This window comes from Kogia breviceps, chromosome 13, assembly GCF_026419965.1.
Source record: "Kogia breviceps isolate mKogBre1 chromosome 13, mKogBre1 haplotype 1, whole genome shotgun sequence".
Taxonomy (NCBI): Eukaryota; Metazoa; Chordata; class Mammalia; order Artiodactyla; family Physeteridae; genus Kogia; species Kogia breviceps.
This window is the reverse complement of record NC_081322.1, coordinates 71,363,702-71,389,805: the sequence shown is the minus strand read 5'-3', so window position 1 is coordinate 71,389,805 and position 26,104 is coordinate 71,363,702. Positions and strand designations below refer to the sequence as shown.

At 42.5% G+C, this 26,104-nt stretch overlaps 1 protein-coding gene across 6 annotated transcripts in view; it reads right to left on the bottom strand.

Moving 5' to 3' along the window:
- Nucleotides 1-2,798: 2,798 nt before the first annotated feature.
- The window catches only part of STX11 (syntaxin 11), a 71,243-nt gene continuing 47,937 nt past the window's right edge, over nt 2,799-26,104 (bottom strand). For 5 of the 6 annotated variants that reach the window (XM_067010954.1, XM_067010955.1, XM_059083299.2 and 2 more), the window contains one exon: nt 2,799-4,827. In XM_067010954.1, coding sequence (XP_066867055.1) covers nt 3,971-4,822 — 852 coding nt within the window. In that variant the 5' untranslated portion in view covers nt 4,823-4,827 and the 3' untranslated portion in view covers nt 2,799-3,970. Of the gene's footprint in view, nt 4,828-7,450; nt 7,627-26,104 lie in introns of all 6 variants that reach the window. The other variant, XM_067010953.1, reaches the window with a different exon arrangement.

Below are 26,104 nucleotides of genomic sequence, written 5' to 3'. Positions count from 1 at the left end.
TATTACACTCTAGATCCAGTTCATTTTCCATTTCTAATAGTCCTATTTTATTAATTCCAGTGATTTTCAATTCTGCTATCAAAAGCAAGTCAACTGTTACTTTGATTACAAATGGATGTTTCAAACTATTACAAATGAGTGGCTTGCATGCTGCAGTTCGAGATACCTTGCATATTTTGGAGAGGAGTCTGATGGTAGAAAATAGAATGGCAGGATTTATACAGAGAATCCAAGACTACCATTACCCTATTTTATTATTTTTAAGTTATGCATAATATTCAGTAGTTTCCTCTCAAGATAGGAAGTTTATACCATAGAGCCTGACAAATATTTGCATATGACATTTAACTATAAAGCATTGGTACAAGAAGAACCCTGTTCTCTTTCCAAGTTATTGTCTTGAAAGGCCATAAACTTACTCTTGTGATGTCACAGTTCAAACATTTTCATACTATTGATCGGCTTTTTATTTATTTATTTATTTATTTATGGCTGAGTTGGGTCTTTGTTGCTGCGCGCGAGCTTTCTCTAGTTGCGGTGAGCAGGGGCTACTCTTCGTTGCGGTGCACGGGCTTCTCACTGCGGTGGCTTCTCTTGTTGCGGAGCATGGGCTCTAGGCATGTGGGCTTCAGTAGTTGTGGCACGCAGGCTCAGCAGTTGTGGCTCGTGGGCTCTAGAGAGCAGGCTCGGTAGCTGTGGCGCACAGGCATAGTTGCTCCGTGGCCTGTGGGATCTTCCTGGCCCAGGGCTCAAACCCGGGTCCCCAGCATTGGCAGGCGGATTCTTAACCACTGTGCCCAGGGAAGTCCCCTGAATAGCTTTTTTATAAATTCTAACTCTTATTATCCTGGATAACAGTGCATCCTAGGTGAGCATCTTTCCTATTTTTGATTATTTCTGGAGTTGTCACCACCGATAGTCTGTGGCTGTGACTGCAGGGTTTGGCATTTGGCTAGTTAGGAGTCACTGCATGTGTTAAGATAGCTTTAAAAGATTTCCACCTTCAGCCCCTGAAGGATCTATTGTTCTTTGTGATTGGTTCTTTCATCTTGTACATGTGACATTAGTATGAAATTTTCAGACTTTGCCACAAAGTCTTCAGAGTTTGCCAAATGAATGTCACAGGATCAGGTAAACCCAAGTCTACAACACCTCTTGGTGGCACTGGAGCACCCTTTCCTAAGGAAAAAGCCAGCATTTCACCCACTTCTTGGCACCACAGTCAGAGCTAGGAAGGGCTTCTGGGAAACAGGGCAGGATATGGGAAAAGCCAACTGATCCCTTTCCTTTAGTCTATTGTGACCTGGCCTCCACAGCTGAACTTCTTCTGGGACTTTTTGACTCATAGCTTAGAAAGAATTAGGGGAAAACACTTGCCAAATTGAGCAGAACAGCTGCTTCCTGATTAACTATTTTTTGAGTGGAACATCCAATTTCATCTTCATAACATGCTTGGATATAAGGAATGAAATGCCACTGTGGAAACAATTCTTTCATTGTAAAAAATTTTAAAACCCTAATATTCAAAGAAGATAGGGTCTTGGGTTTTTTTCTTCTATTTTATTAAAGACTATTAACAGAAGAATATTTACTTTTCCTCAGAAGTTAATAACTATTAATTTAATTAATAGCAGCTCTCTCAGTCTACAAGAAAGTTATGCAATAGTGAACATAGCACTTAGCATGTGCCAGGCACTGTCCTAAGTGCTTTTACATATTTAATCATTTACTTCTTCCAACAACTCTATGAGGTAGGTCCTATTATATCCATTTTACAGATGAGGAAACTGAGGCACAGGGAGGTTAAGTAACGTGCCCAAATTATATAGTTGGTATATGGCAAAGTCATGTTTTGAACCCGGAGAGTAGGGTCCTGAATCTGTGTTCTTAACCACTATGCCACACCCAGTTACTAAAAACCAGGAAGAAAAATTCTTGCCTTTTCAATAAGCAACAGTACACTAATCTCTTAGTATACTAAAGTGAAGTTTTTACCTAATTCTCCAATGTGAAATGTGGGGAATTAAAAAATACATAGAGCCAGCAAACTCCTTGACTTTTATGAATGATTCCAAACAAAGAAACTGATTTATGGGTTGAATTCATGAACCATTCTCTCTTATGGAAACTTAGCTGGTGGCCTGTATTTCCAATATCTCTTCCCTACCATGAAAGACATAGCAATGGAGCTGTGCGAAGACTTTTTTTTTTTAGAGAAAGTTAGTTAAGTCATAGGTGAAACCTATCCCTGGAGTTAGCTGAGAAAGAATTGGGAGAAATCTGAGAACAGCCCAGTGGGACTTGGCTTCCACGATTCTCATATTTAACCATGAAATTAAAATTAGGAGCAGGGCTAGATGTCATGGTCATAGGCAGATTAGTCAGTGAGTTCCAAAGAGTTCACATACTCTTCTTTTTACTCCTTTTAAAAGTTCACTGTCTGAAGGACCCGAGAATAATGACCACTGAACAAACTCTCTCTTTTATTAAATAAGTAGAAAGAGTTAATAGTTGACTCAAAAGAAAGACAGGAACCATGGTAAGTGCAGGTAAGGGCATTACAAAGCTTGCAAATGAAACCAAATCTCCAAAACATGATGATTTTGCTAAACTATTATAAATAACTCAGGAGAGAAAGCAACATACCCCATGTGAATTATTTTTCATCCCCCCCCCATTCAGAGTTCCATGCAGTTGTTGAAGCCTCAAGCAGGTAGTAGAAGAATTTTTTAAAAGAGTAATTGAAAACGCAGACTAAGATTTAAATGGTCAACACACAAATGCATAAACAGGATGTTTATAATGTAATGTTTATTAAACTAACGTGACCAGAATTATTTTATTTTAAATTACTACATTTCCATGCATGAAAAGAATGGGCCACAGTAAAACAAAAGTAATTATTTCTAAGACCGTTTTTTAATATTTCTAGTTCTGTATGCATTTTCAGCATTTGACACCTGTTATTTACCACTGTAACCAACACAGAGTTGTTCAAAATAAAGTTTTGACCCAAACTGGACTATGGAGATGCAGATGGGAGTGAGATAAACTCATAACAAGCAAACCAACACCAACAACCAGTAAAAATGTTTCATCGATATTTATATACCATATTTACAAAAGTAAAGTTAAACCAACTGGTCATTATGTACACGCATTAGTAAATATTGGTAGTTTACGTTTACATATATGTGCATTTGTAATAATCAAGTACAAAGATAAATTTTAAATCATTTTTATTTATGAAAAATATATATAATGTGACCATACATACTTCAATTTGAGTGCCTGTTCAATACTCAGTGCTTAAAAATCTTTGGAAAAAAAATCCCAAAATACATTCTGATGGAAGATATTAAAAGTAAGAAGTAAGGAAATAATAGTAAGTGTTAAATGTAATTTTAATAAGTAGAGGAAGTGAGCAGAAAGAAGATATACATCCAGGCGGGAATCACACAGCATAAACCAGATGAAGAATCAGAAATGGCAGATGTGCAGTTTTTCCCAAGATCGGTTCACTCGAAAATGAACACAACAGAGGTACTTTCAGGATAGGGTAAATGAAGCCTTGATAACGAGTTCATACTGTGAGCCGATGCAGAACTGACTTCCTCCTAGAGGTCCATGTACAAACATGCCTTGGACATCTACCGTAGAGTATGCTACCACGTCAGTGCCTTATTTGGCTTCCTTTAAGAGGCAAGGGTGCTATGAACCATATAATGACCTCACAAAACTTCAGTAGGCATCTGTCCTTACAGATGAAACAGCGGGTGCGATCAACTCTCGTTCCAAGTACGAGCTGGACTAGAAATCCGGGATCTCGAGTTCTTTCTTTCCTTCTCTAAAGACTGAGGTCCCTAGGGATTAGGGCAACTCACCCCAGTGCAGACAGCCTCAAAATCTCTCCCAGAGTGCTTCCCCTCCCATTCCGGTCGGGGATGGGGTGTGGCGGCCTGGGCCCCCGCTAGTTGAGGCAGGGACAGCAGACGGTCCGGCAGGGGTTCTTCTTGTACTGCACGGCCTTGCGCACCTGCACCTTGGCCTGGCCGGTGTAGTCGAGGGTCTTCTGCACGTTGACCTCGATGACGTCCAGGGTGTCAGCCTGCTGCTCCACCAGCACGGCCATCTGCAGGAAGAGGTCGTGCAGGTCGCGGATGCGGCTCTCCAGCCGCAGCATCTCGCGGTGGCGGCTCTCGATCTCGTTGAGGGCTGCCCGCGCGCCCTTCACGTCAGCCAGCAGGTTCTCTGAGAACACGTCCCACTTGCCTTGTTCGAACATGTCCTCGATCTGGTCGCCCGACACGTCCTTGCCCATGATCTCCAGCTGGCGCTGGATGCGGATCTTGCAGTTTTCGCGCTGCTTCATCTCGGCCTGGTTGTACTCGTGCATGGCGGCCTGGAACGGGCGGCTGAGAGCGCTGTACTGTGCGCGCGCGATGCGCGCCACGGCCGAGTGCGCGCCGTGCTGGGCCTCGGCGGCCTCGCTCAGCGCCTTCATGGCGCTCAGCTTGCGGTGGATGCTCTCACCCCGGGCCTTGATGTCCCTGGCAATCGAGTTGGTGTCCCGCTTGATGCTGCTGAGGCGCCGCATGGACGTGAGGAAGCGGGTGTTCTGCTTTCCCAGCCGCTTCACGTCGGCAGTCAACTGCTGGTTTTCATCCTGAAGGTCCTGGATGTCTCGGTACAAGGATTCCAGGATGTGGTCCGTCTCGAACACGATATCCTCGGGGGGCGAGTCAAATTCATTGTCCTGGTCTGGGAACTGCTGTTCATACCGCTTGGTTAACTCCACAAGTTCTACTAGCCTGTCCTTCATTATGCCTGTAAATAGAGATACTGAGGTTAAATTCCTCACAATCTAATTTATCGAGAGTCAGATTGTTTGCATTGAGGGAATTAACGATTGAAATAAAGAAACCTTTTGCTCACTGCTCAGCACTCCCAATTCTTTACTCCTGGCTGTAGGTAAGAAATGCACTAAAGGAGCTAAATGTTGCATAACATTTTGCTTATGAGTAAAGGACTAACGTGACGGAGAGTCGCGGACACACGTGTATTTCATAGCTTGTAGTATCGCAGTGCAATAGCGGAGGTGCCCGGAACTCAATCAGCAATTTGAAATTTTAGATTGCATTGGGAATCCATCTCTTTTTCCTGCTTTACAGTTCTCCAATAATCGCAAATCAAAGCACGCCAGAGAAAAGAAAAATAAGAAGAAAAGGCTTGCAAGGATAATGGTTGTTAATTAAGGCCAGTCAATTTACACGGCTTCGGGGCCAACTCTAGGTGTTGTTAATGATAGAAATCATGGTTTAATTTTTTATCTTAAAAATGTTATAAGAATAAAACATGCTTAAAGTAAAACAACAACAAAATGAACAAAGACAAACATCTAAAAAGGAAGTATAAAATTTGGAAGTTGAAATCTTCTTGCTCTTCTGCCTAATATCACCTGTACATACTTTAGAGTTTGAATGTCTGTTTGATACTCAGTGCTTAAAAATATTATGTATAAAAGCTTTTAAAATGTGTATTTGTTTTGTCTTAAGTACATTTATTCTAAGGATATATGCAGGGGTATGTGAAGCTCACTGCTGTAAATATTTTCATCACCACAGTTTTCACAGAAATTCAAAAATAATTTAAAGGCGCAAAAATGAGGTATTGACTGCCACATAATCACCGAGTTTAGAAGGCTATAATGGGATGAAAAGTGTAAATACCATTTGGGGTAGAAAAACTATGTAAAGGGAAGAGAAAGAGCAGTGCTACTGTGCATACATCCTGAAATAAAGACTTGAATAATACACATCAAGATGTAGTTTTCTTCAAATTGTGGAATTATAAAAGGTTTTAATTACTTCCTTGTGCTTTTCTGTATTTTCCAACATTTTTATAATGTCCATGTAGATTTATTAATTAAATGAAGCCCCAGAAAACTATAAATATTTGTTTAAAGGACTAACTTCTTTTTTTATTGAAAAATGTAAAAGTGAAATATTATATTTATTGCATTTTTTTAACATCATTATTGGAGTGTAATTGCTTTACCATGTTGTGTTAGTTTCTGCTGTACAACAAAGTGAATCAGCTACATGTATACATATCCCCATATCCCCTCCCTCTTGCGTCTCCCTCCCACCCTCCCTATCCCACCCCTCTAGGTGGTCACAAAGCACTGAGCTGATCTCCCTGTGCTATGCGGCTGCTTCCCGCTAGCTATCTATTTTACATTTGGTAGTGTATATATGTAAAGGACTAACTTTTTAAAGTCCTTCTTTAAGGTGCATGCATTGCAATCAGGTTACCACCTTATATGACATGGGGAAGGTACATTAGTGGGCTAGCATCAAGTTGAGCTGTATTTATTTGCTTATATTAGTATCCAATATATTCTACTCTGAAACAAGTGGATAGGACAGAGAATGGATAAATTTTGATGAACAAGGCAAGAAATGGTGATAGATGCAAGGAAGGCTTAGGAGGCACTATCATGGAAGGTAAGGGTGGTTAAGGGGCAGCATCGCACACCAGAACATTAGAAGCCTGCTTGTTGGTCTCCCACTACTCCTAGACAGGTCCCAGGCTCTGTATTACTCTCCTAAAGCCCTGAAAAAGCTATTTGTGGGAATCATTTCATTCATAATGTGAAGAGCAAAGTGCACTGCAATCATACAGAAAATGGCCTTGGAAGAATATATTCAGAGGCAGTCATTCCTTCTCAAGACCTAACAACATGGAGCCATGGGTCCTAAATCAGGTGAAGGTCTAAGCTCACTTGAAGGCTCAAGTCCATAATCTGGTAAGGAGAGAGTCAGGAAGGGTGTGGGGAACTCAAGATTCTCTGTGGAGGTGTAGACAAGAAAGTAGCCTTTACCTTGCCTTCCGGCCCACCTTTCCTGGCTCAGCCCAATCCCAAATGAGTTGGTCCCATCGATCCAGAAGGTTTCCTGGTTGCCAAGGAGGAAACATTAGGAAAACTACAACAGAAAGTCAACCAAGAGGCTTCTAAAAATGTTCCCCAAAAGGTTTAAAACCGGGGAGACCTTCAAGATGGCAGAGGAGTAAAACATGGAGATCACCTTCCTCCCCACAAATACATCAGAAATACATCTACATGTGGAACAGCTCCTACAGAACACCTACTGAACGCTGGCAGAAGACCTCAGACCTTCCAAAAGGCAAGAAACTCCCCATGTACCTGGGTAGGGCAAAAGAAAAAAGAAAAAAACAGAGACAAAAGAATAGGGACGGGATCTGCACCAGTGGGAGGGAGCTGTGAAGGAGGAAAGGTTTCCACACACTAGAAGCCCCTTCGCGGGCGGAGACTGCGGGTGGCGGAGGGGGGAAGTTTCCGAGCCACGGAGGAGAGCGCAGCAACAGGGGTGCGGAGGGCAAAGCGGAGAGATTCCCACACAGAGGAGCGGTGCCAACCGGCACTCACCAGCCGGAGAGGCTTGTCTGCTCACCCGCCGGGGCGGGCGGGGCTGGGAGCTGAGGCTCGGGCTTCGGAGGTTGGATCCCAGGGAGAGGACTGGGGTTGGTGGCGGGAATGCAGCCTGAAGGGGGCTAGTGCGCCACGGCTGGCCGGGAGGGAGTCCGGGAAAAAGTGTGGACCTGCTGAAGAGGCAAGAGACCATTGTTTCGGGGTGCGCGAGGAGACGGGATTCAGAGCACCGCCTAAACGAGCTCCAGAGATGGACGCAAGCCATGGCTATCAGCGCGGAACCCAGAGACGAGCATGAGACGCTAAGGCTGCTGCTGCCACCACGAAGAAGCCTGTGTGCAAGCACAGGTCACTCTCCACACCTCCCCTCCTGGGAGCCTGTGCAGCCCACCACTGCCAGGGCCCCGTGATCCAGGGACAACTTCCCCGGGAGAACGCACCGCGCACCTCGGGCTGGTGCAACGTCACGCCGGCCTCTGCCACTGCAGGCTCGCCCTACATCCGTACCCCTCCCTTCCCCACCGGCCAGAGTGAGCCAGAGACCCCGAATCAGCTGATCCTTTAACCCCGTCCTGTCTGAGCGAAGAGCAGACAGCCTCAGGCGACCTACGCGCAGAGGCAGGTCCAGATCCAAAGTTGAATCCCGGGAGCTGCGAGAACAAAGAAGAGAAAGGGAAATCTCTCCCAGCAGCCTCAGGATCAGCGGATTAAAACTCCACAATCAACTTGATGTACCCTGCATCTGTGGAATACCAGAGTAGACAACAAATCATCCCAAAATTGAGGCGATGGACTTTGGGAGCAACTGAAAGAGAAATTAAGGAAACACTCCCATGTACCACTGTAATAAAAAGAATAAAATACCTAGGTATAAACCTACCTAAGGAGACAAAAGACCTGTATGCAGAAAACTACAAGACACTGTTGAAAGAAATTAAAGACAATACAACCAGATGGAGAGATATACCATGTTCTTGGATTGGAAGAATCAACATTGTGAAAATGACTATATTACCCAAAGCAATCTACAAATTCAATGCAATCCCTATCCAAATTCCAGTGGCATTTTTCACAGACTAGAAAAAAAAAAATTCACAATTTGTATGGAAACACAAAAGACCCCGAATAGCCAAAGCAATCTTGAGAAAAAAAAACGGAGCTGGAGGAATCAGGCTCCTTGACTTCAGACTATACTACAAAGCTACAGTAATCAAGACAGGATAGTACTGGCACAAATACAGAAATATAGATCAATGGAACAGGACAGAAAACACAGAGATAAACCCACACACATATGGTCACCTTATTTTTGATAAAGGAGGCAAGAATATACAATGGAGAAAAGAGAGCCTCTTCAATAAGTGGTGCTGGGAAAACTGGACAGCTACATGTGAAAGAATGAAATTAGAACACTCCCTAACACCACACACAAAACTAAACTCAAAAATGGATTAAAGACCTAAATGTAAGGCCAGACACTATAAAATTCTTAGAGGAAAACATAGGCAGAACACTCTATGACATAAATCACAGTAAGATCCTTTTTGACCCACCTCCTAGAGGAATGGAAATAAAAACAAAAAAAACCAAATGGGACCTAATGAAACTTAAAAGCTTTTGCACAGCAAAGGAAACCATAAACAAGATGAAAAGACAACCTTCAGAATGGAAGAAAATATTTGCAAATGAAGCAACTGACAAAGGATTAATCTCCAAAATTTACAAGCAGCTCATGCAGCTCAATATTAAAAAAACAAACAGGGTTTCCCTGGTGGCGCAGTGGTTGAGAGTCCGCCTGACGATGCAGGGGACACGGGTTCGTGCCGGGTTCGTGCCTTGGTCCAGGAAGATACGACATGCCGCGGAGCGGCTGGGCCTGTGAGCCATGGCCGCTGAGCCTGCACGTCTGGAGCCTGTGCTCCACAACGGGAGAGGCCATAACAGTGAGAGGCCCGCATACCGCAAAAAAAAAAAAAAAAAAAAAAAAAAAAAAAACCAATCCAAAAATGGGCAGAAGACCTAAACAGACATTTCTCCAAAGAAGATATAGAGATTGCCAACAAACACATGAAAGGATACTCAACATCACAAATCATTAGAGAAATTCAAATCAAAACTATAATGAGGTATCACCTCACACCAGTCAAAATGGCCATCAAAAAATCTACAAACAATAAATGCTGGAGAGGGTGTGTAGAAAAGGGAACGCTCTTGCCCTGTTGGTGGGAATGTATACTGATACAGCCACTATGAAGAACAGTATGGAGGTTCCTTAAAAAACTACAAATAGAACTCCCATACGACCCAGCAATCCCACTACTGGGCATATACCCTGAGAAAACCATAATTGAAAAAGAGTCATGTACCACAATGTTCATTGCAGCTCTATTTACAATAGCCAGGACATGGAAGCAACCTAAGTGTTCATCGACTGATGAATGGATAAAGAAGATGTGGCACATATATACGATGGAATATTACTCAGCCATAAAAAGAAACGAAATTGAGTTATTTGTAGTGAGATGGATGGACCTAGAGTCTATTATACAGAGTGAAGTAAGTTGGAAAGAGAAAAATACCATATGCTAACACATATATATGGAATCCAGAAAAAAAATGGTTATGAAGAACCTAGGGGCAGGACAGGAATAAAGACGCAGACATAGAGAATGGACTTGAGGACATGGGGAGGGGGAAGGATAAGCTGGGACGAAGTGAGAGAGTGGCATGGACTTATATATACTGCCAAATGTAAAACAGATAGCTAGTGGGAAGCAGCCATATGGCACAGGGAGATCAGCTCGGTGGTTTGTGACCACCTAGAGGGGTGGGATAGGGAGGGTGGGAGGGAGACGCAAGAGGGAGGAGATATGGGGATATATGTATATGTATAGCTGATTCACTTTGTTATACAGCAAAAACTAACACACCATTGTAAAGCAATTATACTCCGATAAAGATGTTAAAAAAAAAAGGTTAAAATGTACTCCTTACTGTAGTTATACCAAAATATAGAAGTAGGCATAGAAAGAACATCAAAATAAGCTACACACTCAAGAGCTTAGTTCTTTACTGTGATATCTGAAAAAGGGAACTATGGTTAATGCGAAAAAAAAGTCAAACAATTCTGTTGACTTTCCTGTCTCATTATGATAAAGGATAATGTAATAAACTTTGGTAAATTGTATTCATAAAGTTGTTAAAATAAACCCTGCATTGATTCACACGGAGATGAAGAATTCAAGGGCTTCTCTGGTGGCGCAGTGGTTGAGAGTCCACCTGCCGATGCAGCGGACAAGGGTTCGTGCCCCGGTCTGGGAAGATCCCACATGCCGTGGAGCAGCTGGGCCCGTGAGCCATGGCCGCTGAGCCTGCACGTCCGGAGCCTGTGCTCTGCAACGGGAGAGGCCAAAACAGTGACAGGCCCGCGTACCATAAAAAAAAAAAAAAAAGCTGCTATGGTAAGTATCTATGGAGTGGGTCACAAATTTGAATGTGCATTAAAATCACCCATAGGTCATCCTAGACCCTCTGAATCAGAACCTCCATGGTCTCAGGCATCTGTAACGTGTACCGCAAAAAAAAAAAAAAAAAGAATTCAAAAGAAAATTACAGCCAGCTACCAGAAATCTGCTTCTGTTTTCTAATTTTCTTTTCAGGCACGCATGTCATCTGTCTTGAGACCTGAATCCCACAGGGAAGTTGGAGAAATTGTGTAAGCCTTCTTTTATTGGGCAATATGATTTGATGTAAGAGAAAATAGAGACAGGTGATGGTAGCTCAGTGACTCTCAGACTTTAGAAGACAACAGCAACTTTTGGAGAGCCACAAACATTACAGATGCCTGAGACCATGGAGGTTCTGATTCAGAGGGTCTAGGATGACCTATGGGTGATTTTAATGCACATTCAAATTAGTGACCCATTCCATAGATACTTACCATGGCAGCATTTTTTTTTTTTTTTGCGGTATGCGGGCCTCTCACCGTTGTGGCCTCTCCCATTGCGGAGCACAGGCTCCGGACGTGCACGCTCAGCAGCCATGGCTCACGGGCCCAGCCGCTCTGCAGCATGTGGGATCTTCCCGGTCTGGGGCACAAACCCGTGTCCCCTGCATCAGCAGGCGGACTCGCAACCAGTGCCCCACCAGGGAAGCCCACCATAGCAGCTTTTTATTCATAAACATCATGCAATACTGAATGACTTATAATAGTCCCCAGTTTGGGGCAGTTTTGATCAGCAAAACAACTGATAGGGAAGGATTCAGAAAGACAGGGAAAGGAAGACTCAGAAAATAGGTTTCTACCTACCTCAGAAGATCAATGAGTAGGAGTTATAACTACCTAAACAACGCAACATGCTGGGTGCTACAAGGAATAACCAATGAAACCATTATTCCTTACTTGCTTCTAAGGGAACCAGTTATAAACAACAACACATAGTCATATCTCTGATCATAAAAGAGAGGCTTTGTGCCGACTTATTTTAAGGAGAACAAGAAAAAAACTGTTCGTACATAGTTTGGGGCTAAGTTGCCCCCAGCCTCCTCCTGTCCACCAGAAATTCTTATGTTGAAGCCCTAACCCCAGTACTTCAGAATATAATTCTATTTGGAGATAAGGTCTTTAAAGAGAGAATTACGTTTAAAAGAGATCTTTATATAATACATATGTTATAATACCTTAAGCAATACATATATTGAGTAAATTTTGCCTACTACCAGGAAAAAATAAAAACCTATCCCTGTTTCGCAGCAATATGTGAAAAACTTCAGACACAGGGAGATATAATGTGGAACAGTGGATGTACAAATCATATGAGGTTTATTATGGAGATCAACTTATAGATTACAGGAGGGGAAGGAATCCAAAAGCATGGAAGAGCTTTCCTTTCTGTATTTACAATGAAGAGATGTCCTATGTAATGTGAGTCCAGAAAATTTAGGATTCTTGTTTCAACAGAAACTAAAGTACACATTTAGACACACACATACACATGCACACAAACACACAGAGGATTCAATTACTAGTAAAACTAAAAAGATCCTGCCCCCAGACATATGCTCCAAATGAGCACTTTCAAGCAGTGACTTGAAACGTAGCACCCAGGGACTTCCCTAGCGGTCCAGTGATTAAGGCTCCGTGCTTCCACTGCAGGGGGCACAGGTTCATTCCCTGGTTGGGGAACTAAGATCCTGCATGCCTCAGGGGGTGGCCAAAAAAAAAAAAAAAATCCCACAAAAAACAAGAAATGTAGTACCCACATTTTGATTTTCAGTTTTTATAATCTCTATCTCCTATATCCTGATTTTATACCAATTTTAAAAATCTTGTTAAAAGAAAATGATGAGGGCTTCCCTGGTGGCGCAGTGGTTGAGAGTCTGCCTGCCGATGCAGGGGACACGGGTTCGTGCCCCGGTCCGGGAAGATCCCACATGCCGCGGAGCGGCTGGGCCCGTGAGCCATGGCCGCTGAGCCTGCGCGTCTGGAGCCTGTGCTCCGCAACGGGAGAGGCCATAACAGTGAGAGGCCAGCGTACCACACACACACAAAAAGATGATTACAAATCAGAATGTGTCTTTATGCCTAGGTCCACCACTGGTCCATATGGTACCTTGATGGGCCCTTGTGTAGGTACCATATGACATCTCTGGGTGGATGCAGCCCTGCTCCAGGGCACAAGGACTGATAATCTGGGCGTGGGAGAGGTTTCCAGCCACCCTCATCCTTGTGCTGAACACAACTTGCACAGCCCTACGGGATCACCCTGAAAACACCTTTCTCAACCACCTTGCCCAGTCCCTCCTACCCATCACCACCACAGACCTGCAGTAGGCGCCAGGAAATCCCATAGGTCCTGAGTCACAGTAATTTAGTGGTTACTTCTTAGGACACACCATAGTAACACGACCCTTAAAGGGCAAGGAGTGTACTTTCCCAGCCAGGTTGATTCAGATCCATAAATAATAATTTCACTCAAATAAATAAAACCTGGTGTTTTAAGCAACTTGCCTAAAGTCACACAGTTAATAAATATGGAACTGAGATCTGAATCCAGAAAATCTGACTTGAGAGCCCTTCTGTAAACCACAAAGGTTTCTGCAATCGTTGATCTTATAGGGAACTTACTCCCTGTCTTAGTCCATCTGAGTTGCTATGACAACATACTACATACTGGATGGCTTATAAGCAACAGAAATTTGCTTGTAAACAATGGAAATTTATTTCTCACAGTTCTGGAGGCTGGAAGTCTGAAATCAGGGTGGCAGCATGGTCAGGTTCTGTGTCTGATAAAGGCCTGCTTCCTCGTTCATAAATGGCCTTCTTCTCACTGTAACCTCACATGGCAGAAGTGGCAAGCAAGCTCTCTGGGGTCTCTTTTATGGGGCCACTAATCCCATTCATGAGGGCTCCACCCTCATGACCTAGTCACTTCCCAAAGACCTCACTTCCCAATACCATCACCTTGGGGGGTAGGATTTCAACATATCAATTTTGGGGGGAACACAAGCATCCAGATCATAGTATTCCCTAACTGAGGTTTTATATTTGGAGCAATTATTAGTTTCTAATAACCTAGATCTGGATGAACACATGAAAATCTTTTCACTATTACAACCATTACCTTCTCTCCCACAATAATCTCTTCATATCAGTTTCGAGCACTCAATCAGGTAGTCATTCATCACAACTGTCCAAAAGCCCACAAAATTATTAGCAATCACAGATAATTCTCTTCTAACAAAGATTCACTGTGGTTATGACTGACCCAAGACTGTTGAAATATCAAAGCACTGATACTTGGGGGTAGAAGTTTTACAGTCAGGGGCATAGAATTGACAATTGAGGGAATGCTAGCAGATGGCCTTGCTAAGGGAGAAAGTAAAGAGAAGAGCGCTCCATGTTCAAGGGTCAAATCATCCATACGAGTTTTTCCACTGTTATCTGTTATCAGCATTTACAAACAAACACAGTTGTTGTTGCTGTATCTTACATCTGATTTGGCTTTGGCCTTGGAATGTGAAGCAAACTTTTGTCTGGAAAATACAGAGGAAAACTATGTAGAAAGAAAAAATGATGGGGAATAAATCATTGAGTCTAGTTTAATTAAACTTTATATTTCATAAAAATATAAAGTATTTTTTATGGAGTATTTTAAAAAAGAGAAATCAATAGAGTTTTCAGAATCATTAATGACTTTTCTTTTCCAACTCATAATACTACTAATGACAATGCCACAGAATTTTTACATTTCTTTTTCTGTTCCTCTTCCTCTTAAAGTCCTATAAGCGACTGATCCTAATCCTGTTGGCTGGTTACTTCTCTTTAATCCTCCAAGGAAACAAATTATTATTTTCAGCTGGCATTCTTTACATGACTGCAGAAAAATCTCAGTTATCCAGCATCATCAGTGCACGAGGTTTTCTCGTGTAAGCGACTTTTACCTAACCAAAGTTTCTCCCTTCAAATGTGAAAAGTATTCGCTCCTTTTTGTTGGAAATCCTCTTCTAAACTGCACTGACATACTTCATTGCTTCCTTAAAGACAGAACATTGGACACAATTTATTGGTGACTCAGATTATCATTACTAACATCTTTGAACTGTGTGATGATGTACTTTTGTTTTGAAATGTTTCTCTTTCCTCATGGTTACAAGGTCAAACCTTACCACAGTCATCTCCATATACTGCTGTTGACATTCCTCTCTCTCCCCATACAGGCTGTATCAGACCAAGAAATTATATAAAAACCAAGCATTTAACAATGGTAAGCTATAAGTGGGTCAGCAACACGCTAGAGTCGAACCTAAGTAAAGCAAGGAAAGAAAAACTAACTCAGTCAGTGGCAAACTGAAGTGTCCAATGTGAGCCTGCCTTTGTACTGGACAACTGATATATAACCAACTCATCAACAATCTTCACAATAACTACAAAAGCATCAAATTGTTAGATTATTTCCATGATGTGATGACCATCAATTCATAACCTACTTTCTTGACCCGACTTCCTATGTGGCCTATTCTTTCCCCCCCAAACATGTACATACTCTTTGTGAACAGTTGAAAAAAATTTTTCAACCAACATTCTTTCCATGTCCTCCAATCAAGAGGTATAGACTATTTTTCTCAACTTCTTGAATTTGGAGTGTGGCCATTAGACTGGAACTTGCTTTGGCTAATGAGATGTTAGTAAATATAATGCAAGCAGAGGCTTGAAAAGCACTTGTGCAAAAGAGCTTATTACTCTTGTAACAGACTCGTGATACAACCAGATGAAGAAGCCTGGGCTGGCCTGCAGGAGGATGAGACCCAGGGGTTTTAGTAATCCCGGCTGAACCCAGCCCCCGGCTAACCCACCGACTAACTGTAGCTACATGAATGAGCCAGGAGACACCAACAGAAGATGGATCAGCCAATCGAAAGAATTGTGAGAAATAATTAATCATTGCTGTTGAAGCCATTAAGATTTGTAGCAGTTTCTTTTTTTTTTTCTTTTTTTTTTTTTTTTTTTTTGCGGTATGCGGGCCTCTCACTGTTGTGGCCTCTCCCGTTGCGGAGCACAGGCTCCGGACGCGCAGGCCTAGCGGCCATGGCTCACGGGCTTAGTTGCTCCGCGGCATGTGGGATCTTCCCGGACCAGGGCACGAACCCGTGTCTCCTACATCGGCAGGCGGATTCTCAACCACTGCGCCACCAGGGAAGCCCTGTAGCAGTTTCTTAAGCCACAAAAACTAACATACAGAAATTGGTACCTAGAAGTAGTAGCATGTTGCCATAACAAAATCCTAAAATATTCAGTATCAGCTTTGGGACCAGACAGCAGGTGAAAAGTAGTGAGATAACTATTAGCAAAACCCAGAAAAACAGCATGCAAACTGTTCGTGAAGACTGGAGAAATGATGAGGAAACTGTACAGCAGTCAGGGAAAAAGGCAACCCACATTCTGCTGCAGCAAAACAACTGGCAAAAGTGATGTCTGTGGCAGCATGGAAGATACACAATGAACTTTGAAGTTAGCTGCAAAGATCTCCAGGAAGAATGTTGGAAGAGTTCACTGAGTGTTTCTAATTGCATATAAGGTTCTGCAAGAGAGGGATGAGCTGAAAAATGGAATTATCTAGTTAATAAGCATTATTTAGAGAAAATAGAGAAGAACCAGAACTCACATGACTGGAAAAGAAAATCTTTTATCTCTCCAGTCTCTTCAGCTGGAGGACAAAAATTTTAGAGCAAGAAATGGCCTCAGAGTGAAGACCTTGGTAAAATTTAACATGGTGCCTCACAGCGCTTCTCAGCCGGACAAAAGGGCCTCTAAGACTCCCTGAGGCACTGTGTCATAGCAGCTCGATGCTCGGCCCAGAGGAGAGAAAGATATGTTTGACTTGAAAAAAAATTCTGGCTGTGGGTTTCAGGGGCCTGAACCCTATGGGATTCTTTGGAAATGCACAAAGTTTTTAAGAGCGTTTTACTGACAAGCACAAAAGTATGACCTAAAAGAGACAGAGACCATTCAAAGAAAACAAGGCCTCTGGATGCTCGATTTTTTACAGTTAAGAACTAGGCTAAGGAAATTATTTAGAAGCAAAAATAAGCCATTTCTTATGGAAAAGGAAGAATGTTTCAGAGGGTAGAGCCAAGAGCAGTAGAGAAATAGACACCAGTGACCCATTCCCGAGGAAGAGAAGTGGGTCCTAATCAAGGAACCTCCCCTTGCTCAGGAGTGGGGGGACACCTAGCAGCACGGACCTGGATAGAGCTGCTGTGGAGTGCTGATGCTATTTATATTCTGTTTCTGTAGTTCTGGGGGGGTTATCTTTTCCCTATTTCACCGTGATACGTTGGGTGTATATGGGGAAGTAACTTGTTTATGATAACTAAAAACTATAATAACTAAAATATATGATAGTTATGTTATATAGAGAGTATATATATCATATCTATATGCTATATAGATATATGATAGTTATCTATGATAACTAGATAACTAAAAAATTCATTGTCTCAGGATCAAGAGGATCCACATCTGAAGGGCTGTATCTGAGGGGTCTCATCTGTATCCAGAAGTGATGCAGATCATGGATAAGCCTCTGGACTTAGAGGCTGATGCCTTAATGGGATGAGGCTTCTGAAAATCCTATGATGGGGGGAGCATATCTTTCTTGCAGGAGAAATGTGAGTCATTTTTACCAAAGGTAGAGTATATTTGATTGCCAAAAAAAAACCCCAAACAAACAAACCAGCCACAAATTCTTAGCAGTACCCCGATCAACAAGTGGTGTTGCGACTTTCCTGGTGGCTCAGTGGTTAAGAATCCGCCTGCCAATGCAGGGGACAAGGTTCGAGCCCTGGTCCGGGAAGATCCCACATGCCGCGGAACAACGAAGCCCGTGTGCCACAACTACCGAGCCTGCGCTCTGGAGCCTGCGAGCCACAACTACTGAAGCCCACGCACCGCGACGAAGAGTAGCCCCCACTCACCGCAACTAGAGAAAGCTCGCACGCAGCAATGAAGACCCAATGCTGCCAAAAATAAATAAATAAATTTTAAAAACAAACAAAAAACAAGTGGTGTTGATGGAAAAGACATGTCCTGTTAATAAAAGCTCTTAACCTTGGGCATTTTGGGAGAGTGAGGCAAAGCTTCATTGGCAGTAATCTGCTGCCTTCTCAGCAGTCAGTGTATGGCAACTCACAGGCAGGGCAAAGGGATAGGAAAGTCACAGCCCTGGAAATAGGTGGGGTACCCCTAGAAGAGAAGGTGCAACAGAACCTGGGGAGCACCTGGAAGAAAAGGAGACCAGCCTGTGTTGAGCAGTGGACAACATATTAACTGGTTCTGTCTGGCAAAGTGTTTTCAATAGTTCTTTAGCTGAGGGGGAAAAGCTCACTGTCAATCTATATACTTACATGAATGCGTGCTTACATTATTTGTATTAAAACAAAAAGTATAATTCTCAAAAAAAAAAACACAGTAGCATCAACTTCTCTACTCTTCCAATCTGGGTTTGGCCGTGAGACTTTCTTTGACCGAGAGGACAACAGAAAACATCTTGCAAGCAGAGGCTTGAATAGCACTAGCATATTGGGGCTTGTCCCCTCTTACTACTAAGAGCATTGAAACCTGTTATGTGTGGAAGCTCAGGCTAGCCTCCTGGAGGATGATGCCCATATGGAAAGAGAGGCCAGCCCCCAGGTGACCCACCACTGCATCTGTATGACTGAGCCCAAGTGAGGCCATTGGAAGAAGCACTCAGTATTTACTTTCTGCCAGGTACTGTTGTAGAAGTTTTGCAAAGATTATCTCATTTAACCCTCATAACCATAAGAGATTATGATCTCTTTATTATGATTTGGTGATGGTTTGTTATCCTGACAAAGCTAACTGATACACCCCTCTTTAGGTCTCTCTATACCCCAAGATGTGTGTTCTTCTTAAACAGGACCTAGGAGGACGATGAGACTCATGGATAAATTGTAATTTTTGGAAAGTAAATGCTGTTGCACTCATTGCAATGAACAGAGTTCATTGCTACACTTTAAAAATACAAACATAATAATTGTCCTGTTGATATATGACACCTACTTGATGATCATGGCCTAAGTACACACCTGGATTTTGATTCAGTATATATTTACAATTTTCTATTCATATTGTATACAAATGTTAATGTAAAGCATACACATAAAAGGAGCATGTGTTTCTTAAGTCTGAGGACAGTCTTCCTCTCCTTTTGAGGAATATGGTCATAAACATGGTGAGGAGAAAGAAAATGATGCTACAAAAAGATGATCTCATACACAAGCAGCCTCCACAAGCAAGATTCTGCAGAAGCTGTTTGACAATGCAGTATGCTAAATTGGGGTTCTTAAGCAGTCGGGGCAGGACAGCACAGAGATACTAGGCAGTTCTAACCTTGGCTGAGTTTCAGTCTGATAAGAGGTTCTGAGAACTTGAAAAGCCAGTTTCGAAATGGAGGTAGATAGTTAAGTGTATTACAAGTCTATTGTTCATATCACTAAAGTAAAGAACACCAGTTAGGCAAAATACAACTTCCAAACATGACTCTCCTGCCATATTCCAAATCTCCCTTTGTCATCCAAGACTGAACCAGAGACAATTCTTGCTAACAAACTAAAAAGAATAAAAATTAGTGTAATGTGTACCAGGTTCCTAAGGAACATTAGAAGTGGATGAAGACCTTACTAGTCTTTCAGAGTGTTTAAGGCAATCAGGATACTGCTTCTCAGCTGTAGAAACTGGTTAGAATTCCACATCCAATCAGGGCAGTGGAAGACAGTGGCTAAGTGTTCAGCCTGAGGAGACAAACTCTGCCACCATTGGAACTAACCTGAGCTCTCTCACCGGTTTCAGGGTTCCCAGCAGTAAGAGAGGGCGATTCCTAATAGATAAGTGCTTTTCAAATGTCTGCTGATGTCACATTTCCTTGCAGTCACCTTCTCTCTGCCTTATCTTCCACATGTATAAATACCAACTGTGTAACATGAGGAAGAGAATTAAATGAGATAATCCAGGTAAAGCTCTTAGAAGAGTGCCCAGCAGACAGTAAGCACTCGGTATATGCGCCCGATTATCGTCTATTCTGTGATTTTTATTTATTTATTTATTTTTGTGCTAGGCGGGCCTCTCACTGTTGCGGCCTCTCCCGTTGCGGAGCACAGGCTCCGGACGCACAGGCTCAGCGGCCATGGCTCACGGGCCCAGCCGCTCCACGGCATGTGGGATCTTCCCGGACCGGGGCACGAACCCGCGTCCCCTGCATCGGCAGGCGGACTGTCAACCACTGCGCCACCAGGGAAGCCCCAGATCTTTTACTATTAACAGAATCTTAAATTTCCCTTACATCTGAGCTTCTATTTTGTATTAAAGAGATGCTGCATCTTTGCAGTGGTAATTGGAAACGTTCAAAATTGGAATCAGGGGATCACCCCCTATCCGACCAAAACTGCAGAAAATTCAATAGCTAAAGAATAACTTTATTTGTTCTCTCCTGAACAAACTATCAATATCCTTGTAGAATAATTACCAGCAGCCTTGAAACACATACAATTTTAAATATCATACCTTTCATTTTTCTGTTGAGCATTCATTATACTGTAATCAGATTTTAACATTATATTTTTTAAAAATCTCAATTGTATTAACTAAAAGATATTCAAGAGTGTAGAAATCATGCCATCTTGTGAGACAGACCAAGTTGGGCGCTGTGTTAACTAGCTTCTAAGTCATAGTCATGAAATAGGCTATGTGATTCAATGTCCTTGTGCACATCTTCAGGACACATATGCTGCACTGGGACAGACACTTTCATGTGTTTATTCAACAGGTATTTTGTGAGTATCTATTGTACTATGTGCCAGGAGATATTAGGGGATGCGGTTAACTTAGTGAGCAAAAGAGTCATGGTCTCAGTCCTTTAAAAATATATTTTTTAGGTAAGCAAAAAATGCTTATAGAAAGCATTTTTAAAGAAATAAATAAAAATTTCAAAAATATGAAATAAGACTTTTGAAATATTTAAAATATAGGTACAGCTGAACTAAACTTACGCAACTTGCTCATTCTCAACAATTTAAAGACAACTATGAAGATAATGAGGGAAATACATCTTCAGTTTTCTGTGTAATTACAAAATTTTTCTTAATTTCAATAACTGATGACATCAAGATAAACACTATCAACCTCCAGTAAGGTGCCCGAGACACAGTGAGTGAATTCTCAACCAAGGCAAGTATTTTCTCAAATGATACTTATGGTTTTACTCATGTTGGTAAACATACACACTCTCTGTAACTATCAACAGGAAAATTTGTAAATGAGAGCTACTCACTTTTAACTTTACTGCCTTTAGTCTGTCCTGGCCCAAAGAAACTCCACTATGGCCACGTCATCCTGCCCTGCAACCAGAGATATCTCTCCCCTCCCAATCCCTCTCCAAATTCAAAACTTTCCCACTTAGGGACTTCCCTGGTGGTCCAGTGGCTCAGAATCCGAGCTCCCAATGCAAGGGACCCAGGTTCGATCCCTGGTCAGGGAACTAGATCCTGCATGCCACAACGAAAAGATCCCACATGCTGCAACTAAGACCCAGCACAGCCAAATAAATAAATACATATTAAAAAAAACAAAAACACAAAAAAATTGGGACTTCCCTGGTGGCGCAGTGGTTAAGAATCCGCTTGCCAGTTCAGGGGAAAAGGGTTCGAGCCCTGGTCTGGGAAGATCTTACATGCTGCGGAGCAACTAAGCCCGCGAACCACAATTACTGAGCCTGCGCTCTAGAGCCTGTGCTCCACAACAAGAGAAGCCACTGTAATGAGAAGCCCACGCACCACAACGAAGAGTAGCCCCTGCTCGACTCAACTAGAGAAAGCCTGTGCACAGCAAAGAAGACCTAACACAGCCAAAAAATTAAAGAAAAAGCTTGCCCACTTAAACATCCCAATCCTATGTTCCATCCTCTACTTTTTAAGGCAATAAATAGCTATTTTGATGAATGTATCTGTCCTTACGTGCTAGTAGGTTAATATACTACTCAATCCAGAAAACACAGTTGTATGTTTAAAGAAGACCTATATTCTGGGTAAAATGGCAAATTAAACATTACTTTTGTTCCCTTCCAAAATTCCACTAAAGGAATTTTGAAAAGGCATACACCAATGAGGTAAAGAACATAGAAGAGAGCAGCAACAAAATTTTGGAAGTCATAAAGCAGATGGGCAAGTGACAACTAGCCCAGCAGATACAAGAAAGTTGAATCCTAAGCAGAGTGGAGAAGGCCAAGAAATGATTACACCATAAATAAGTACTCAAAGGCTCAGGAGCCAGAATTGAAGGCTGAGTACTTATGGAAAAGGAGGTGATGGTGGCGGGGTAACAACAAATACGTTTTGTTAGAAGCCTTTTTAACAAGTGAGTGTATCCACCATCCCCTGTCCTACCCTGGCAGGAGAGGAGCAAGGCTAGACTCTGAATCTAGACTGGGTTAGAGATACCCACCTGGAGAGAGGAGGATTAAGTGAATGTTTTTATAGGGAGTATTGGACCTCCAAGCCCTCTGTTCACCTACCATCCAGCACACTGACCTATGTCCTATAGGCAGGAGAACAGAAGACCGTTTTCCATAAAGTAGAAAGAAAGAAGAAGTAAAAAATAACAGAAAAGATGAGGAATTTAGGGGTCCAATCCTTTAAGTTCAAATTCCAAATAATAGGAATTGCAGAGAGAGGACATTATACAAGGAGAGAGAGAGAAACAGATCACCTACGAAACATTAAAGGTCAACACACTTAAAACTAATGGAACATGGGATTTCCCTGGTGGCATGGTGGTTAAGAATCTGCCTGCCAATGCAGGGGACACAGGTTCGAGCCCTGGTCCGGGAGGATCCCACATGCTGCGGAGCAGCTGGGCCCATGTGCCACAACTACTGAGCCTGCGCTCTAGAGCCCACAAGCCACAGCTGCTGAGCCCACAAGCCACAACTACTGAAGCCTGCATGTCTAGAGCCCATGCTCCGCAACAAGAGAAGCCACCGCAATAAGAAGTCCGCGCACCACGACAAAGAGTAGCCCCCGCTTGCCGCAACTAGAGAAAGCCCGCGCTCAGCAATGAAGACCCAACACAGCCAAAAATAAAAATAAATAAAAATTTATTTTAAAAAAACTAATAGGGCTTCCTTGGTGGCGCAGTGGTTGAGAGTCCGCCTGCCGATGCAGGGGACACAGGTTTGTGCCCCGGTCCAGGAAGATCCCATATGCCGCGGAGCGGCTGGACCCATGAGCCATGGCTGCTGAGCCTGCGCGTCCGGAGCCTGTGCTCCGCAACGGGAGAGGCCACAACAGTGAAAGGCCCGCGTACCACAAAAAAATAAAAAATAAATAAATAAATAAAAAGAGGTCCCTTGTCTTATAACCAAAGCCAGGCTCATAGCTTCTATTTTTATATAAATTGTGTTTCATAAGAGTGGGATACTTTCTCTGACCTTAGATTACGCTGCGTTCCTAACTCCATGATCTCACACTTTCTGATACCTCCTCTTTCCTAATATTCATCATATTCTATTGTTAATTGTTTGATTGCTTGTCTTCTTTGCTTGCCAATAAGCTCCATGGGGTCAAGGGCTGTACTTACCATGTTTGCCATGCACCCCGAAGTGTCCAGCTAATAGTAGAGCCTCAATAAATATCTGTTGAATAACTATGTTTGCTAGACTGATTATTTCTTTCAATCATTTTTGATGAGGCTATGTGTCTTGTACACCAAGATGAAGAAGACAGTCATTGCCCTCAAGGTGCTCACAGGCTGGTAGGGAGGATAATGATAAAAAATGTAATAATAGGGGGATATATGGGTTTACTTTCTGAGCTCAGTAGAAAATGGTGAACTCAACTGGATAAGGGGAAGGGAAGGCTTCCTAGAGAAGGTGACGTCTGAGCTGATTCTGAACAGTTTAACAGGGGTTAGCTGGGCAAGGAGAAGGGGAAGGGACCAGGCAGAGACAACCTGAGCAAAGGCATAAAGCATTGAAGGTATAGGAACTAGAGCAATTTGGTGCTCCAGGAGTGAACCAAACATATCAATATGTGCTAGGAGTTTGAGAAACTCCTAGTTTGAGTTGAGACCACTGTACGTGCATTGCAGTTAATTCTTCCCTCTGCATAATCCTGCTCTCCTCTCCCTCCCTGCCAAGTGTTATTCCCAGGGCACCTCCCAATAAATTTCTTGTGTACAAATCTCAGAGTTTGTTTCCAGGAAACCTGACCTAAGGTACTGCACTTGCCTCTTTTAGTCAAGTAGTGAGAGCACACCGTACTGGGCCTGTGCACCTTACTTCTTGGGTAACACTGGGTGGTCCCTTCATCTCTCCCAGGGTCTCCTTCCTCATCTATAGAATTCAAATACAGACAACAATAGTAATAATACTTATTATATCTGTTTTGCCAGGCTTTTATGAGAATTAAAGGAGAAAATATCCATGAGAGTACTTTGTAAGTAATGAAGAACTGTACAGTCTCGTCAGCTGACATCACTATATGTTGGTTCACCATGTGATAATCAGGCAAGGGGGGAGGAAGAAGTGGGATATCTACTAATATTATATAATTCAGCTTACACACTGTGCCCGGCTTTATCTGAAATTAAAAGATTTGTGTCACTAATCCATACACCCAGGCACATAATAGAAAAATTAAAAAAAAAAAAAACCCAGGAGGTGAGACATGCATTGCTGCAACCCTGAAACTGAAACAGAAGTGAGAACAATCCTTGTTCACTCTTTTTCCATATGAAGATAGCAGTAGTGTTATTTCCACTACTCTGAAAAGTCAGAATTCACATGATTACCCAAAAAGTTATACAATGAGAAATGAAATGTCATTTTATATCTATGAACAGAGAAACAAGTAAAACAATTGGGTATACAAAATGGGGTACACTTTTCTAAGCAACTTCTTATTTCTGGATTACCTTGATACCGTATCCACTAAAAAGAAAAAACAAGTACATTAACTGAAAACATTTAATTAGCTCAAGAAAGATAACTGGAAATTACCAATCCTAAAACTTCTCCCTACTAAAAATTACCAAATTATTGAGCCTTACAAAGAACTTGAATGAGATACACACATAATGTCTGGTATCCACAGACTCAGAAGGAGTGACCAGCAAATGACTTACCCTGACAGATGGTTTCATTATCAGCAAAAGTCACAGAATGGTTAGCACTCGGAGGAGGCTCAGAGACCTACCAGAGCCCCTAACTCTGGCAATTCTCCACTCTCAGGGAAACCACAGTCAAAATGAGGAGGCCAGGGCTTCCCTGGTGGCGCAGTGGTTGAGAATCCGCCTGCCGATGCAGGGGACACGGGTTCGTGCCCCGGTCTGGGAAGATCCCACATGCCGCAGAGCGGCTGGGCCCGTGAGCCGTGGCCACTGAGCCTGCGCGTCCGGAGCCTCTGCTCTGCAATGGGAGAGGCCACAACAGTGAGAGGCCCGCGTACCACAAAAAAAAAAAAAAAAAAAAATGAGGAGGCCAGACAAACCCACATGAAATATTAACTAAAACCCTTTCCTTTATTGTTCTCTGAGCACTGAATGAATTACAGGCAGGCATAGAGGACTTTAGACCAAGGGGTAAACATGTGGGCTGGATCATCCCAGAAGGCTTCATGTCAGTCTCATATAATGAGAAACTATAAATATCTAGATTTCCTGGTAAAGCTAAAGAAATGCTGAATGAAACATTTTGTTTGTAGGTGGAGAAAACATTGCAAAACTTCAAGTTTTAGATATTTGAACATTTGAAAACTTCAAACTTTCAGTGAGTTTGCTGATTCGTTTAGGTACAACATTAATTCAACGTCCATAATCCTTACATGGTCCAAAGTAGAGGCCCCTGAAGAAAAAGAGAATTAGACCGTGCTTGCTGAAGAAAACTCAGAGAATTATTCCATGCCAAGGTAGGCTGAATCATGAAATGATGAGAATAGTGAAGAGTTGGGGTCAGATTTTTTTTTAGGGGGGAGAGGTGGGGTTGTTAGTCAAAAATATCTTTGTTGGGACCAAAGGAATCGACCTCAAAATAGAAATGAGGGCCCGAACCAGGAAACCTGAATCATTTTGCTCAGCAAAAA